Source organism: Vipera berus (assembly GCF_964194415.1).
Source record: "Vipera berus genome assembly, chromosome: 3".
NCBI lineage: Eukaryota > Metazoa > Chordata > Lepidosauria > Squamata > Viperidae > Vipera > Vipera berus.
In genome coordinates this window covers 137,852,391-137,869,822 of record NC_138204.1, presented here as the reverse complement: position 1 = coordinate 137,869,822, position 17,432 = coordinate 137,852,391, and the positions used below count along the sequence as shown (strand labels likewise).

At 38.4% G+C, this 17,432-nt stretch overlaps 1 protein-coding gene across 1 annotated transcript in view; it reads left to right on the top strand.

The window, feature by feature from the left end:
• The window catches only part of CDH9 (cadherin 9), a gene marked incomplete at both ends in the record, with an annotated part of 110,328 nt that overhangs the window by 71,001 nt on the left and 21,895 nt on the right, over positions 1–17,432 (top strand). Inside the window, 2 exons of the mRNA XM_081324642.1 lie at positions 8,060–8,247; positions 13,722–13,975. Of these exons, the coding sequence (XP_081180768.1) occupies positions 8,060–8,247; positions 13,722–13,975 (442 nt within the window). The remainder of the gene's footprint in view (positions 1–8,059; positions 8,248–13,721; positions 13,976–17,432) is intronic.

The following is a 17,432-nucleotide window of genomic DNA, read 5'->3' as shown; positions in this document are numbered from 1 at the left end:
AATACTATAGGGGAAAAAATAGAGCAGAAAAAAAAATGTTTGGCATCGTTCTTCCTGAATATTCCACCTAGGTAGGAGTCATTTTTTTTTCCTTGAAAGCATATTATGTCATTTTACATTAACTGTGACTCTCAGGTTGCCGAAATAAGTTACATTCCAAGCTTTTCAGTTTATGCAAAAACAACATAATGTGGCAGTGCATATTGATCTGACAATTAAAGTGTTGTCCTTGCCACTTAACCCTTGCTTATTGACTGATTAATGTATCAGTATACCTGTGACTGACTAAGCAATGTGGGAGCACAATTAATAAATGCATCATAATTTGGCAAGTCCTTTTCTCTCTTTCTTCAAGTCTTGCCTGCCTGTTGGCTACTTATTTTATTTATTTTATTTATTTATTTGTTTTATATACCGCCCTTCTCCCGGAGGACTCAGGGCAGTGTACAGAGCAATAAAGTAAGAATACAATAAAGCAATAAAGTGAAATTTTTTTAAAACCCAAATCCATCAGGCCAGGCCGGCTTCTTGGAATAGATAAGTTTTTAGATCAGGCCGGAAGGAGCGAAGGTCGGGGGCCATCCGGATTTCAGCTGGTAAGCAGTTCCAAAGGATTGGCACACCCACCGAGAATGCTCTCCCCCTGGGGGTCACCAGCCGACATTCTCTGACCAGTGGCACCCTGAGGAGGCCCTCTCTGTGGGAGCGCACAGGACGGAGGGATGTTGACGCTGGCAGTAGGTGCTCCCGTAGGTAATCCGGACCCACGCCATGTAGGGCTTTGTATGTCATCACTAGCACCTTGAATTTCACCCAGAAGGCAACTGGAAGCCAGTGCAGCTCACGGAGCAGAGGTGTAATATGGGAGTATCGGGAGACCCCCAAAAGCACTCGTGCAGCTGCACTCTGCACCAGCTGAAGCTTCCAAGTGGTTCTCAAGGGCAGCCCCATGTAAAGAGCGTTGCAGTAGTCAAGACGAGAGGTCACAAGTGCATGGGTGACTGTATGCAAGGCATCCAGGTCCAGATAGGGTCGCAGCTGGCGCACCAGACGAACCTGAGTGAAGGCCCCTCTAGTCACAGCTCCTATATGATCTTCTAAGGAGAGCTGTGAATCTAAGAGGACACCCAGATTGCGAGCCTTATCTACGGGGGGTAATAACTCGCCCCCGATATTAAGAGATGGAATAATCTGAATATCCTGACATGCCGGTATGTACAGCCATGCAGTCTTGTCCGGGTTGAGTTGAAGCCTGTTGCTCCCCATCCATTCCCGGACCGCTTCCAGGCAACGGGACATCACGTCGAGGGCATCACTGATGTGGTTTGGGGTCGAGATGAAAAGCTGGGTGTCATCAGCATACTGATGATAACCCACTCCAAAACCACGAATGATCTCACCCAGCGGTTTCATGTAGATGTTGAACAGGAGAGGCGAGAGGACCGACCCCTGAGGAACTCCACAAACGAGAGACCTTGGGGTCGACCTCTGCCCTCCTGCCAACACCAACTGTGAACGTCCCAGGAGATAGGAGGAGAACCACCGAAGAACTGTGCCTCCCACTCCCAATCCCCTGAGACGCTGCAGCAGGATACCATGGTCGATGGTATCGAAAGCCGCTGAGAGGTCTAATAGGACTAGGACAGAGGAATGTCCCCTGTCCCGAGCCCTCCAGAGATCATTCACCAGCGCGACCAATGCCGTCTCCGTGCTGTACCCGGGCCTGAAACCCGATTGGTACGGGTCTAGATAATCCGCTTCATCCTGGATTCTCTGGGCTCCCTGCCTCAGTTTGGACTGGAGCCATTTTGAAAATGCTTCTATTCTCTAATCTTCCTATTTGTACAGGTATGACATTTCAGAATTGGATACACAAACATACTTCTCCCAAAACTAAATTGACCACCAACAGAGACCTGGCCAGTGATTATTTTAGATTCTAGACATTGCTGACCTTGAAATAACAGTCAGAATGTTAATGACAGGAATTATAGAATTTATTTTCCATACAATGGGAAAATATGTTATCTGGAGAGGATTATCATGCAGTTCCTGGTATATACAGTATATCCAGGCTCCTGCCATATAATCTTTTGCCAGTGAGTTTCAATGTTAGAAAGCTAAATGGTCCGATTCCATAAGTCAGATTTTTGTGTGCCTACACGATTAGTCTCAAAATCTTTTTATTTCAGCAATAGGTAAAGGTAAAGGTTCCCCCGCACATGCGTGGTAGTCGTTTCCAACTCTAGGGGCCGGTGCTCATCTCCATTTCAAAGCCAAAGAGCCAGCGCTTGTCCGAGGACGTCTCCGTGGTCATGTGGCCGGCATGACTGGACACCAAAGGCGCACGGAACGCTGTTACCTTCCCACCGGAGTGGTCCCTATTTTTCTACTTGAATTTTTATGTGCTTTCGAACTGCTAGGTTGGTAGAAGCTGAGACGAGTAACAGGCGCTCACTCTGCTATGCGGCACTCGGGATTCGACCCGCCAAACTGCCGACCTTCTGATCGACATGCTCAGTGTCCTAGCCCACTGAGCCACCGCGTCCTTTATTTCAGCAATACAAGATACCTAAAATGAGTCAGTCAGTGCCACCAAGTCTCTCCTCCCCATATTTATCCCCATCCAGAAGCAGATAAAATATGGGAGCTCCCCACCCCTTACTCACATATAAACCACTTCAGATGTTGCACTAAGAACTTCAAGAACCTTTTTGGTGGGCTCTAGTTAACCTTCCTATTATTTTTGACAGTCTACCTGCAAAGTTAACTTGGAAAATAAGCCAGGCACATTTTGTGTTTGCAGATTATTTTCATCATGTTTTTTTCTCTCCATTTATAGCCAATATTTTAAATGCTGAAAGATTTTTTGCTCAGCAGTTAAAATATTTCGTATATATGGAGGGAAAATGATAAAAAATATTCTATTTTATCTAATGCCCCATTTTTAAGAGCATTAGAACAAGTTTAACTTAAAATACAAATAGATATGGAAGAGAATCAGCAAAAACTTCAGTTCAATAATATGAATATCTGCTTGCTCTTTTCTCTTAAAACATTTTTGTTCAGTCTGTCCAAGGGAAGTATCCAAAGAGAACAAACATGCTAAATTATAATATACAACACCAGAGCCTAATAACCATGATTTCTACTTTATTGTATTGTGATAGCTTATATGGATATGTATATAGCAAAAATGGCTGGGATGAGTCACAATATACTTAATGATGATTTATTGAATAAAGTCAGTTGGCTGGAATTGCACCACGTGCTAAACTATAAAGCACAATACAGAAACCACAATGTCTGGCTCAATCCAAAATACTAAGCCTACGCCAAGCAAATTACCTTATTGTTCATGTGACCTTGGTCACCATGGGAAAAAATGAACTTTCATTTTGATTTTCTGACATGATGCCATGATACAAATGATGTGAATTTGTGTCCTTTGTGAAGCAACATCTTTGCAGATATGATAGTTCCCCACCTGTCCCCTATAAAGTAATTGGCCAGTAAATTTCTTCATGCAAATGACTTTGGCATCTACAAGCTGCAAAAAGTATAAGTGACCAGAAATTGGGAATATTGTAGTGAACAACAGTGGAAATGTATATATGTGGTTATCTGAAAAATGGCCATTTGCTTCTGTAACAGCAAAATGCTGACAACAGACTTTGTTTCCTAAAGCATTTCTTGTACACTAAGACAGGTAATTGGTATCTTGTATGCTAACTTAATCTTTTCCCAAAACAGTGTTTCTCAACCATGGCAACTTTAAGATGTCTGGACTTTAAGAGCCTTGGTGGAGCAGTGGGCTAATGCCTCCTTAAGTAACACCAGCTGCCTGCAATTAGTGCAGGTTCGAGTCCCACCAGGCTCCAGGTTGACTCAGCCTTCCATCCTTCCGAGGTAGGTAAAATGAGGACCTAGATTGTTAGGGGCAATAAGCTGACTTTGTAATAATACCGCTTGGGGTGGGCCAAAAGCCCTAATAAGCAGGCATATACATAGAATGAAGGCTGTTGCTAAGCACATTGATTTGTGCTTTAGATTGTAAGCTGCCCTGAGTCTTCGGAGAAGGGCAGGATATAAATGGGATTTTAAAAAACAAACAAAAAACTTCAGTTTCCAGAATTCCTCAGCCAGCATGCTGGCTGGGAATTCTGGGAATTGCAGTCCACACATCTTAAAGTTGCCAAAGTTGAGAAATAATGCCCTAAAGCATGGGAGTCAAACTCACCATGTCACGTGACATGTCGTGATGTATAGTGACTTTTCACACTGCTGCAGCTGGGGTGGGCACAGTCTCCTCATGGTGCAACTGGCCTGTGTGTCGACAGTTTGACACCCTGCTCTAAAGAGTTCTTTTGAGATACATAATATATTTATATTTACAATGGTTTTTATATCTTTATTTTTATTATATTATAGTCCACCTAGAGCAGGGGTGTCAAACTGCTGGCTCATGGGCCGGATGCATCACTGGGAAACTACACTCACACCATTGCCAGCAATGGCAAAAAAGCTCCAATAGGTTGTGCGACGTCACGTGACGTCGTAAATTTGACATGTCTGACCTAGAACCACCTGAAGCAACAAAATAGGTGGTATATAAATTCATTTATTAAATAAATACATACTACCTTGTTCAATGCTGTTATAAAATATGAATGATATTTAGAATAAATTGTTCATTTTATTTTGGGGAGAGAGAAAGAAAAGAATCACTTTTCTTAAAGACAAAAATCTGTACTTTTACATATAAACATTTCATCATATTTTCTTTAAGCCAGCATGTATTTGCCAACATTAATTTAAGGCTCTTTTAGTTTTATCTCAAACTCAAAAACCTTAATGGTGATTACAATATTGTGTCTGTCATTTATTGCCTATGCGAGTATGAATTCAATTAAATTTGTGGTGCAAATATATGTAATAAAATACAGCTTGAAGATTTCTATTTATTTTTTGTAGCATTATTCTGCTGTACTTGATAAGATAAAATAACTGGCAGTATTTCAATGTATATTTACACTGAGCTTACACTCAGGCTGACTTATTTCTGAGTAAGCTTTTTTTGTAAAGTTGGTGCAAGACTTGTATGTTAGACAGAATGGGGTGACAGACTAAAGTGGTAGAATTCAAACTTATAGTAGTTTTGGCTGCAGGTGGGTGATGGCAATCTTATTTCAAGAAAACAATTTCAATGTACAAATGAACATTCATTTACAAACTGGAATGTCACTACAGAAATAATTAGTCAAGCCTGTAGCCATCTGTTAGACTTTAGGATATAGAAGAAAAATTGTGTGAGTGTTTCTGTGGATTGTGTGGGAGGAAACATTTAAAAATAATGGATGACCAATAAAAATAAAAAAAAAATATGTAGCGTAATTAAAGCCTGCAAAGTCTTTAATTTTTCAGAGTTTTGCTTTCCTCACCTAATGTGTAGAATGAGTCTCTGTCTGATTACATCAATGTAAATTGTTCGACAAGAGAACAGATAGTCTTTGGTGACTTTTGAATGTGTTTCCTATGTTTTAAAGACAAACCCCAGAGAAAACGTTAGATCTCAAGTACCTGAGAAATAAATCCCTCATGGATCTCCCCTTTATGACAGTTCAACAGCTTTTTAATAATCGGAAAAAGACACAGCAACTTACTTCTGCTGACTTTGAACACAATACCCGAAATTGTCAAAAACAGAGATAGGCAAGCTAGTACCCTCCAAGAATGTAAACTTCCATCAGCTCTTGCCACTATAGTCAATTATATAAGACTTATGGTATACTATAGAACAAGCTTTACTGCCTCCTGTAGTCTTACGTCCAAGCAATACATACTTTTTTTTTGCTGCAGCTTTAGAAGGAGCCTCAGTGTATCGCTAACATAATTTGTTAAATGAAAAGGATAAAATAATCAAGATATAGAAAGTCAGACCTTTGATCCTTCTACTTGAGAATGGTGTACACTGATAGAACTAATTCTCAAGGGTTTAGAGAGAATCTTTACAAATTCTGCTTAGAAATTCCAAAAGGTTCAATATGAGTCAGGTTGGGTACAAGAAACATCCTTTATCACTGAGAATTATTTTTCTTCTATGACAACAAATGCAGAGTTTACTGCCTGTATTGTGAATAAAAGTGTCCAGTTGCTCATAAAAGAGACTAAGAAGAGACACAGATACAGATAGCTCTTGACTTAAAACCACAATTCAGCCTGGAATTTTGGTGGTAAGTGGTTGTGGTTGAAAGTTGAGTCACTGTGTGACCGGATTCAATTTTACAACTGTTTTTACAATGGTCATTAAGTAAGTCTCTGCAGTTGTTAAGCAAATCATATGGATGTAAAATGAATCATGTGGTCATAAATTTAAATTGTTTGGGGTGGTTTTTTTTTTGGTGGAGAACACAATCACATGACCGTGGGAGGCTGCAACCAGTTGTAAATATGAGCTTACATGTGATCATGTAAGCTTGAGGATGTAGACCAGTCATAATTTGAGGATGGGTCATAAGTAACTTGTTCTTAACTCTGTTGTGATTTAAAATTTTTGTTAATTGACCAGTCATAAATTAAGGACTACCTGTAATGAATTTCCACACAAGCACTAGTCCTTTATCCCAACATCACAAGGAAGTAATCAGTTTCTAAAAAGGTCCAGCTTCTTTGTCGGGATCTTGAAAATCTTCCTTCAAATGAACCTATTAGTTTAAGAAGTAACTATCACTGTATCTGTTCACCAGTCCCATTTGACAAAGCACCTCTATAAATCTATGTGACAAACTAAAATAAATAACTTTTAATTATAAATAGCTTTAGTTAGTCACTTAATTTTTTTTAATATCACCTTTCAACCCAGAAGTATCCTCAAGATACTTTCCTTATGATACTATTATGCTATAGAGTAATTAACCATCCAGTTAAAATGTGCAGTTAAATTTATTCTATTCTTGCATGTAATTAATATTAGCTATTGAAAATAAGCAAGAGCTCCCATTAGCCAATATCAACAAACAAGCCAACCTTTTAACTTCATTAAGAAATATAATTATTGTTTTCCAAAAAAAAGAAGAAGAAGCATCCTAAAACAAGAGGAAAGAGTTCCTCTACTTTAGAGTTTCACAGAAAGAGAATTAATTTGGGATGACTTGGACTTTAACTCTTTTCAATTTAATCCATACTAGCTCATAATGCAGAAGTGGTTTACCATTGACATCTTCTTCCATATTTTTGAACCCCTTGCCTTGCCTTGCTTACACTCCTAGTATATCTTGATAGTATTTCATCTAAGCAATAGCCAGATTTTATCCTGCTTGGTTTTTCAAGAACCTCCAACTTTATCTAGATGCTACCAACCTTTCTTTAAGGTATTCAACGTGACAGCTTGCTCATTAAATATTACACTATCTACAATACAGTTATTTGTTTATTTGTTTATTATTTAATTGCTATAGGAAGTGATTGGGTGCCAGCATACAATTGAGTTGAATATTACCTTTACCCTCAAATTGTCCTCCCTCCAAATGTGCCAGTCTTATTAAAATTCTTTGAAACTTGCTCTGAAAATTATAGCAGATGTCGTGTCTCAACAACCCTCTAGAGTCATTTCAATTTTAGCTTCGGGCAAATTTTTCGGTAACAATTTTATCCCAAGACTGACTACTTTACAATCTGTTATAAACTAAAAAAAATAATAATACACATTAATTTTAGAAATTATATTTCAATAGATACACCTGTATGTTTTCCAGGGTAAGAATTCTGACACTGGATTGGACCATTAGTGCTACCAAGTATCTACTCTTTGTACCTATAATCTGAAATTTACAGGTAACAGATCAAAGAAGGTTGTACTCCGTCAGCATTCTATTTTCTTTTATAACTTTTCTTTCACCAGTATTAGCTCTGTGCTCAAATTCGCTGGTTGTTTTCTTATATGCACCGAGCAGCTGAGGAACTTGTTTCTCTTGAATTTTTAAAATTATTTATGTAGTTGAATACCTAGGTGTACAGGTATACACACACACAAGCTTATGTTTTTATTTATTTTTTCCAGGCACATATCAGTTCAGCTCTCTAGAATCTGCACCACTTGGGACTTCGCTTGGCAGAATAAAAGCCAATGACCCTGATGTGGGTGAAAATGCTGCGATTGAGTACAGCATTGCTGCCGGCGATGGATCTGACATGTTTGATATCATCACTGACAAGGACACACAAGAAGGGATTTTAACAATCAAAAAGGTTTATTTTCCTCTCTGTCTTTTATTGGACTTGGCACTTCAGGTTTTAGATTTCCCTTTGAAGCTGGAGGTTGGATCAGATTTCATGAAAGGTCAACTGCAGAGAAACTAGCAAGTGTTAAGCTTCAAACCAACCTTCCTTCCTTCCTTCCTTCCTTCCTTCCTTCCTTCCTTCCTTCCTTCCTTCCTCCCTCCCTCCCTCCCTCCCGTATTTTTAACTGTTTTCACTTGTCAGATGCATTGAAATTTGTTGGCATGTAACTTTAGAAGTATAAATGTTAAAGTTCTTTTGAACATGTAAGAGAGGTTAACGTACTTGGCAAGGAGTCTATGACAATTTGCTGTGACCACAGCCAAGTCACCATGGGACAACTTGACACGGTCAGCATGTCACGGCCAACTCACCGTGAGACAACTCGCCATGGCCAACTCGCGGCAGGACAACTCACCTCAGGACAAGAGTTATACTAATATCAACGAAATGGTGGAATAGAATCATTAAAGAAAAGATGCAAAGAATGAAATGTGAATGACAAAAAATGATTTTTTTTTATTTATTTTAAATAATTGAATTGTTAAATTATCCTGCAGTCAGTTGTCCTGCAGTAACTTGATTGTGGTGAGTTCGCTGTAATTGAGTTGGCCATGGCAAGTTGGCTGTGACAACTTGGCCACAGCGAGCTGGCTGTAGTGAATTGTCCCATTTTGCTTTGCAAGCTGACTGACTAGCTGAAGTCTACCATTTCTCTCCCAAAGGCTGTAAATAGCCAAATGTCTATGTGGTATCCTGAAAATAGGAGGCAAAATAATTCTGGTTTCTAGTGAGATTTTTATCCAGAGACCCTTATTGAGTATCTCTCCCCCTCCCCGTTATACCAGGGGCTTATAGCACTTATTTCACTGAGTTCTATATAAACAAAAACAGGGGGGAAATTGAACTGATTCTTGTCAGGAGTACTTGGGTTTTGAAGCTTCCACTCGAGGTATTATTATGATAGAATCTGAAAAGTCACGACTTTTTGAGATGCCTTTTTATAGTGTCCTCCATACATTATGTCAGTTCTATTAAAGTAAATGGGGAAATCAGCCACAGGCTATGAAATTCATTGGATAAATTAGAGTTCTAATAAGGAGTTGCTGGCTCTGGGCATCTGCTTCACATATCTCTTGACAGCCCATCCACCAGTAGCAGATGGTCTCTGCCCAGAAATCATCTTTAAAAAGAGAGAAAATCAGTCTGTATGCTGATCTGCAAATACATGCTGTAGTTATAGTGTCAAAGAGTAGTGAAGGGACACACAATATGCACCTGGAGTGGTGTATATACTGTATGTGTGTTTGTGAATAAAATTATATAAATGCTATATGTGAAGTTAGTACAGTTCAGGAACAGCTTCAGTAGTAGTCCAAAATTGATATTACTCCTAGGATAGATTGAGAGAAATAAGAACTATGAAAGAGTTTATTAACAAAATATTGTGTTGTTGTTGACATATCTTCTTTCCCCATCTCTCTCATATTATTAATCAGGAGAGTACTACAGTATAACAAACCAGGATAGCATTATAACAGCATGACAACGGTATGAGAGCTTTCTCTCTTCATATAATTTTAGTTTCAATCATGTCTTTCATATGAATTAGGTTCCTCAAAAAAAAAGCCTGAATAGATAATTTTAGTAGAGAAAATTATCTTTTTTATCTTCATCAGATCTTTTGTGGAGAGGCAGATTTATATTGGTGGAGTCTTTTCCATTTTTAATTTCCTACAATTTGTCATTTTACCTCAGGTAGGCTTCGAGATAATTTAAAGCAGAGGTAGGCAATCTGTCTTCCTGATATTTTGGTCTCTCACAGTTCCTTGCTATTAGTAATAATCAACAGACTGATGTAAGTTAATGTCCAAAATATCTGCAAGGAATTAGACTGACTATTTCTTATTAAAGTGTGGTTAATTCAAAGAAGCCGGCAACAGAAATCATGGTTTACACTGAACTTAATTTTCATTCGCTACAAATGATCCTGGGACACTAATTCAATCCATAGGTCAGCTGAAAGAAATCATTTTTATTTTCATTAGAATTCAAAATTTATCCCAATTCATTATCTCATCCCAAAGAAGCAACACAGATAACATTTGCATGCACAAACTTTGGGCACTTCTGCACAACCAGTGATTGCCCTGACAGTAGCTCTTGCAGGAATATGCTTCAATAAAACTTTGACTAGCACCCTTGGCCTGTGTAGCCTATTTTTTTTATTCACAGTGAGATAAAAGGCAGAGGAAATCCCACAGTTGTGGCTGGTAAAAGATTTTGTAGCTATGTGCAAGGACACTGTTAATGTATTATGCTAGGCCCAAGAAGAGCTGGGTTCAAGGTTCAGCCATTGGAGCTCCCTGATTTAAACTTTTTCTTTAAACTTTCCATTTCTTTCTTTTTGAGGGTATCTGCAATTCAACCACTAGTTCTTTTAACCCATTGACTCTTTCTTCATAAATTTGTTTTGAACTTCCATCTTGACATGACCAAATAATCCCAATGGATATCATTTCCTTTTCTATGCAGCACCAAATTCATTCAGTGCCCAGTCATTCTTGATTAGTCTTCTTGTTCCCTTACACATATTTCTTAGGTACCCAAGTCCCATTATCACTCCAGTTTACTTCACTTGTTTACATTTCCAGTTCTTCTCCTCAGGATTCATTTTTGGCCCTACTGAACAGTGATCTGTCTTATATTCAGCATTTCTCACCACTCTTGTAACCTTCAATAATTCTCTGTCTTTCTTATAAACCAACCAGTCAGCTTTTAATTTGCAACCATTCCTTTACCATGTCTGCATATGAAAAGACTTGTACTTTAAACCATGTATTCAAAACAAATGAATCATTTTCGAAGCAGTTAATCAACAAGAAGTCAGTATCCTGATACATTCTTGGTTCTTTAAATAACCCATTCACTTTTTCTACGTTGTCTTGCCTCATTCCAGCCAGCCTTTTTTTCTTCCTGTACTGCATTATTTTAGAATGTTTCTCAGTTCTCCCAAGTCCTCCCTGCTTTTTATATTATTACCATTATTTGTAATGTAATATATAAGTATTACTAACATATGGTTTCCTATTTTTCACATATACACACAACAATCTATTTGGCAACAATTCCTACTTTCTGAATTGTTTCTTCCAAATGTAACCTACATCTTCATTTCCATGCTATGATTTATCAGTTCCATTCCAGAAGATTCAACCACCTCGATTCCAGTCTGTTTTATGTTTCCATTTTCTCTTGGGTTCAGTATCATGAAACTTTTCTATTATCTTTCTTTTAGTGCATCCATCAGTTTACCATTTATTTCCTTTATATTTCATGTCAGAGTCTTCCTTATGATATGGTCATCACTAAATGGCCTGTGGGTATTGACTTCTGTTACCCATCATGACTTTGATCAATCAAGGCTTTCACATAAAACTTTTTAGAAGTATTTGCCTTAGTCGTACCTGTATTATATGACACATTTCCTGCTAACAGAAGGGTAATACTTTCAAATCTCAGTCCATTGTAGCCAGTATGACTTATTGAACAAAGTCCAGATTTACCCCAAGCATGCCTGCATGCATTTAATTTATATATCCCACAATCAGCTACAAGATGTTTGTCTTATTCAACATGAGCTATGATAGTTAACCATGAAAGCCAATATACTGTTGCCCATATTTCACCTATCTACTAACACACACACTTCAGCATCTAGTGATTTGATTTTTAAATTTAAGCTTTTTTTAAAAAAAAGTCTGTTATTTATATTGCAGTATATCCTTAGAGAAACTGCTGAGTTGAGATTAATTTGAAATGAGTTTTGAAAGATTTATATCAAAGAAGAACAATTTCTGGCTGACCTATATTTAGCACTCATTTTTGAAGGGGCCCTCTATTTGGAATAAGTGTAATTCTTATTCACCCAAACCAACAGCAATTTAACCATTGATCTCAGCAAGATGCAGATTGAACCTAATGGTTCATGCCAAATGTAGCGTGTTTCAGCACTTTTGAAATGAAACACTGATTTGTATTGATTGATAGAGCAAACCCAGAATGATATAGCACTGCAACAGACAAAGTTCAATAGATAAAGAAACTGCATTGTTTCAAAGTTGTAAATGCAAGGCCCATCTATCACAAACTCTCTTCTGTTGCTTTCAATGGAACTGATTGTTGAAATAACTATACAAATTGGATATGAGCTTAGGATGCTCATGTATATGTAAAAACTTTCTATGGTGTGTTATCTCACTGATTCATACTGATTCTTGAAAGACAAGAGCGTTGAAATTTGGTCTGTACATGAGCCAAAATTTCTTGTCTGAAAATAGAATATGATTCATTTCTCTGCTTAGAAATTTGAGGCATGACATCTTTTTTAATAGTATTAGCTGCCAATAATAGAAAAGCCCAAAACTGGGATGAAATGGAATGTTAATTTATAACAGTTTCATTTCCATGTTGTTGTTTTTTACTAAAACTCTTTAAGTATTTTATTATTCAAAGGAGCAATTTTTCAAATGAATTTTTAAAATTATTTTTCTAACCATATTGACATGCACTAAAAATAAAAGACTACTAAAATACTGGATGTTTAAATTATACCAAGTATTTATCAAGTTGTTTAAAAAAAATCTGGAAAAGCATTTGCAGAATGTTAAAAGGATACCATTAAAATTATGTTAAATATCATTAAAATGATGGAAGATACATGATTGAATACAAAAAATGTAACAATAAGTATTTCAAAAAGATATTAAGAATGTAATCCTAAATAAAACTCATTCAGTTCAGTGGAACAGAGAAATATATATAACAGAGGTCATTTTCAAGTAGTAATTTACACTTGCTAAATTTTTGTTTAAACAAATGGTTTTTTTCATGGTTCATTAAACCTTACAAGATTTCCACGATCTTCCTTTTCTCAAAATTTCATATGTCACTGTTAGAAATTCTGTTTATATAAATCACCATATAGAACAGAGTACAGTCACCATGTGCTTTACTGCTCAACTATATAACTCTAACAGGAAACAGGAAACTTTACCTAGAACAAAAGAATATAGAGTATATACCATAGATCCAAACTTGTAAATACTACCATCTACTGGCTGAATACTACTGTAGTTGTTGCATAGAATACATTCCAACAATGAGTTGCAACAATCACTGCTTGAAATCTCTTAAAATGATTTATTTAATCTGACATTCATGCCAGTTACTGTCAGATTGCTAGAAATGGTGAAATGATTGATAGTGTGAGATTTGGGATAATTTTAAATTGACTTTAATTTGGAGCATTGCAATGCTAACCATAGAACTGCAGCAGAACCCAGAAGACAGGTTTTCCAAAAATACTTAATCCTTTAAAAAAAAAAGTACTTACATTTTTTTCTCCTTTTCTCTCTTCTTTACCTTCCATATTTGGATACAAGCAATTGGATTTTGAAAAGAAGAATCAATATAACCTAAAAGTAGAAGCCACTAACATTCATCCTGACCCACGATTTTTCTACCTGGCACCATTTAGAGACTCAGCTTTGGTTAAAGTTTATGTGGAAGATGTAGATGAGCCACCTGTTTTTAATTTGCCATCTAATTTAATAGAAGTAGATGAAGATGTCAGGGAAGGCAGTATCATTGGGCAAGTGATAGCCCAGGATCCAGATGCAACAAGGAACCTAATCAAGTAAGTTATCTTCCATAAATATAAAAAAGGCTACATTGAAAGTATATGATCTTGCCTAAATGTGCTTCAGACTTTAGCAACCTTTGTGTTTAATACTGGCAATAAGACTTCACAGGGTCCTTTAAATGCATCAGAGAAATGGTGACAAGACAATCAGAAAATCTATGGAAGATTTTTATCACTTTTTTTCTCACTTTTCTCACATTTTTTTATAATAATATAGCTTCACTTCACAGTATGCACTCAGATTTTATTCCATTTATCAGAATAAATGCACACATGCACACACACTGAAAAGTATGAAGGAAGGCATTAGCAATTTATTTTGTTTCGGGTTTGGGATGGAGAAATGAAATGATTTTTTTAAAATTCCGCTTTGTGAAGCATAACACTGGATAATTCATTATTATTTATCTGTTTCTTAGATTCAACTCTGAAATGACTCTGGGTAGCCTGTGTAGTTAAAAAAAATAAAAAAAATAAAAGAGAAAAAGAAATAATAATAATAATAATAATAATAATAATAATAATAATAATAACAACAACAACAACAACAACAACAACAACAACAACCGCAACAGCAACAGCAACAGCAACAGCAACAGCAACAGCAACAGCAACAGCAACAATAATATGTTGTTGTTGTTGTTTTCCCCATTCCCCTACTGGTTAGCTATTTTTAAAGCAAAAAATGTCAATTTTGAAAATAGACAACTGTGTATCAAATTAGAATTCCCCCCCCAAGAGTTTGATGATAAAAACACTGGTAGGGTGGAACACATGAAAGTGCTGTTAATTGTTTTTATAGTTTCTCTGCAAAAGAGGCTTTGGTTTATTTTCCTCATTCATAACATGTTTAAAAAATTATTTTTATAGCTAATTTATTCTCTCAAGATGGCAGAGGGTGCAGAGGTTTTCATTATTTTTTCTGCTACATGTGCTGCTATTTCTTTGCACTGATGTGTCAAGGCTCCTTGTGATGAGTTTGTGAATGATATCTTACTCTGTGAAATTTCTGATGTTCAAAAAAAAATAAATGACAAGAGACTCAGAATGGGATAACCGCTAACTAACTGCTGCCAACTTGCCACAGCCAACTTGATACAGGACAAATCATCATAGTCAACTCACTGTGGGACAACTCGCTGGGGGATAATTCAACAATTCAATTTAAGTATTTAAATAATTAAAATAATATTTTGACTTTTGTCATTCACATTTCATTTTGTCCCTCCTTTTGCATTCTTTCTTTAATGATTCTATTTTACCATTTCGTTGACATTAGTGTAACTCTCATCCTGCAATGAGTTGTGCTGTGGTAAGTTGGCCACAGTGAGTTGTCCTGCAGCGAGTTGGCTGCAGCGAATTGACTGTGGCCAGTTGGTGGTGGCAAGTTGGCCATGGTTAGTTGGCCATGCTGAGTTGTCTTAGACCCCATAGTTCTGGATTTTTTTAATCAATATTATAGGATTCTGACCAGAAAAAAAGAACAATCTCCCAGATTTTGCCTTTGATAGCACGGGCTGTGGTTTGTCTAAGTGCTGATTTCAGATTATTATTATTATTATTATTATTATTATTATTATTATTATTATTATTATTATTATTATTATTATTATTATTATTATTAAAATTTATATGCCGCCCTTCTCCCTAAGGACTCAGGGTGGCTCACAACAATAAAAAATTAAAAAACACAGAATACAAAGATTAAAAAAGAATTAAACAATAAATAAAGAAATAAAGGACAATTTAAGCTGATAAAAACCAAATTTAAAAAACCATGATCAGTCCAGGCCCGCTTGTTGGAACAACCATGTCTTCAGGTCGCGGCGGAAGGATCAAAGGTCAGGGGCCATCTGCAGCTCCAGAGGCAGTTCATTCCAGACAGTCGGTGCACCAACAAAGAAGGCTCTCCCCCTGGGGGTTGCCAGCCGGCATTGCCTGGCCGATGGCACCATGAGGAGGCTGACTCTGTGGGAGTGAACCGGGCGATGGGAGGTTGACATTGGCAGCAGGTGGTCTCGCAAGTACCCCGGGCCTAAGCCATGTAGGGCTTTAAAGGTAATTACCAGCACTGTGAATCACACCCAGAGGGCAACCGGAAGCCAATGCAGCTCATGCAGGAGTGGTGTAACATGGGAGTATCGAGATACTCCCATAAGCACCTGCACGGCTGCATTTTGCACCAGTTGAAGCCTCTGGGTGCACCTCAAGGGCAGCCCCATGTAGAGAGCATTGCAGTAATCCAGGCGAGAAGTGACAAGGGCATGGGTGACCATGCATAGGGCATCTCGGTCCAAAAAGGGGTGCAACTGGTGCACCAGGCAAATCTATGCAAAGGCCCCCCTGGTCACAGCAGTTAGATGATCCTCAAAATTAAGCCATGAATGCAGGATGACACCCAAGTTGCAGGCCCTTTCTGAGGAGGGCAATAGCTCCCCCCCATCAAAAGACGTGGAACATGTTGGACAATACAAGATGCCGGTATCCACAGACAGTCGGTCTTGGAGGGGTTCAGCATGAGCCTGTTGCTTCCCATCCAGACCCGCACCGCCTCCAGGCACCAGGACATCATGTCAAGGGCATCACTGGGTTGGCTCGGGGTAGAGATAAACAACTGGGTATCATAGGCATATTGGTGATACCTCACCCCAAAGCCATGGATGATCTCACCCAGCGGCTTCATATAGATGTTAAAAAGGAGGAGGGAGAGAACTGACCCCTGGGGTATCCCACAACAAAGGGGCCTCGGAGTAGATCTCTGCCCCCCTGCCACTAAAAACTGCAAACGGCCCAAGAGGTAGGAGGAGAACTACCGTAAAACAGTGCCTCCCACTCCCAACCCCTCAAGCCATCGCAGCAGGATACCATGGTCGATGGTATCAAAAGCCGCTGAGAGGTCAAGTAGGACCAGGACAGAGGAGCAACCCCTGTCCCAGGCCCGCCAGAGATCATCTACCAGTGCAACCAATGCCGTTTCTGTGCTGTAACCGGGTCTGAAACTGGACTGGTACGGGTCCAGATAATCTGCTTCATCCAGGAATTGTGGAAGCTGATGCGCTACAACACTCTCAACAACCTTCGCTACAAAGCAAAGGTTGGAGACAGGACGATAGTCATTCAAGGAGGCCGGGCCCAGAGCAGGCTTCTTGAGAAGGGGCCTCACCACTGCCTCTTTTAAGGTGGAGGGGAAGACACCCTCCATCAATGAAGTGTTAACAACTGCCTAGAGCCAGCCCCCTGTCACCTCCCTGGCGGCCGAAACCAGCCATGAGGTACATGGGTCCAGTAAACAAGTGGTAGTGCTCAGTCTACGCATGATCCTGTCCACATCATCCAAAGACACAGGGTCAAACTCACCCCAAATGGTATAACCAAGACCTGCCCTCTCCACTCCGCTGTATTCCACCCAGTCGGAGTCCAAACCAGTCCAGATCTGAGTGATTTTGTCCTG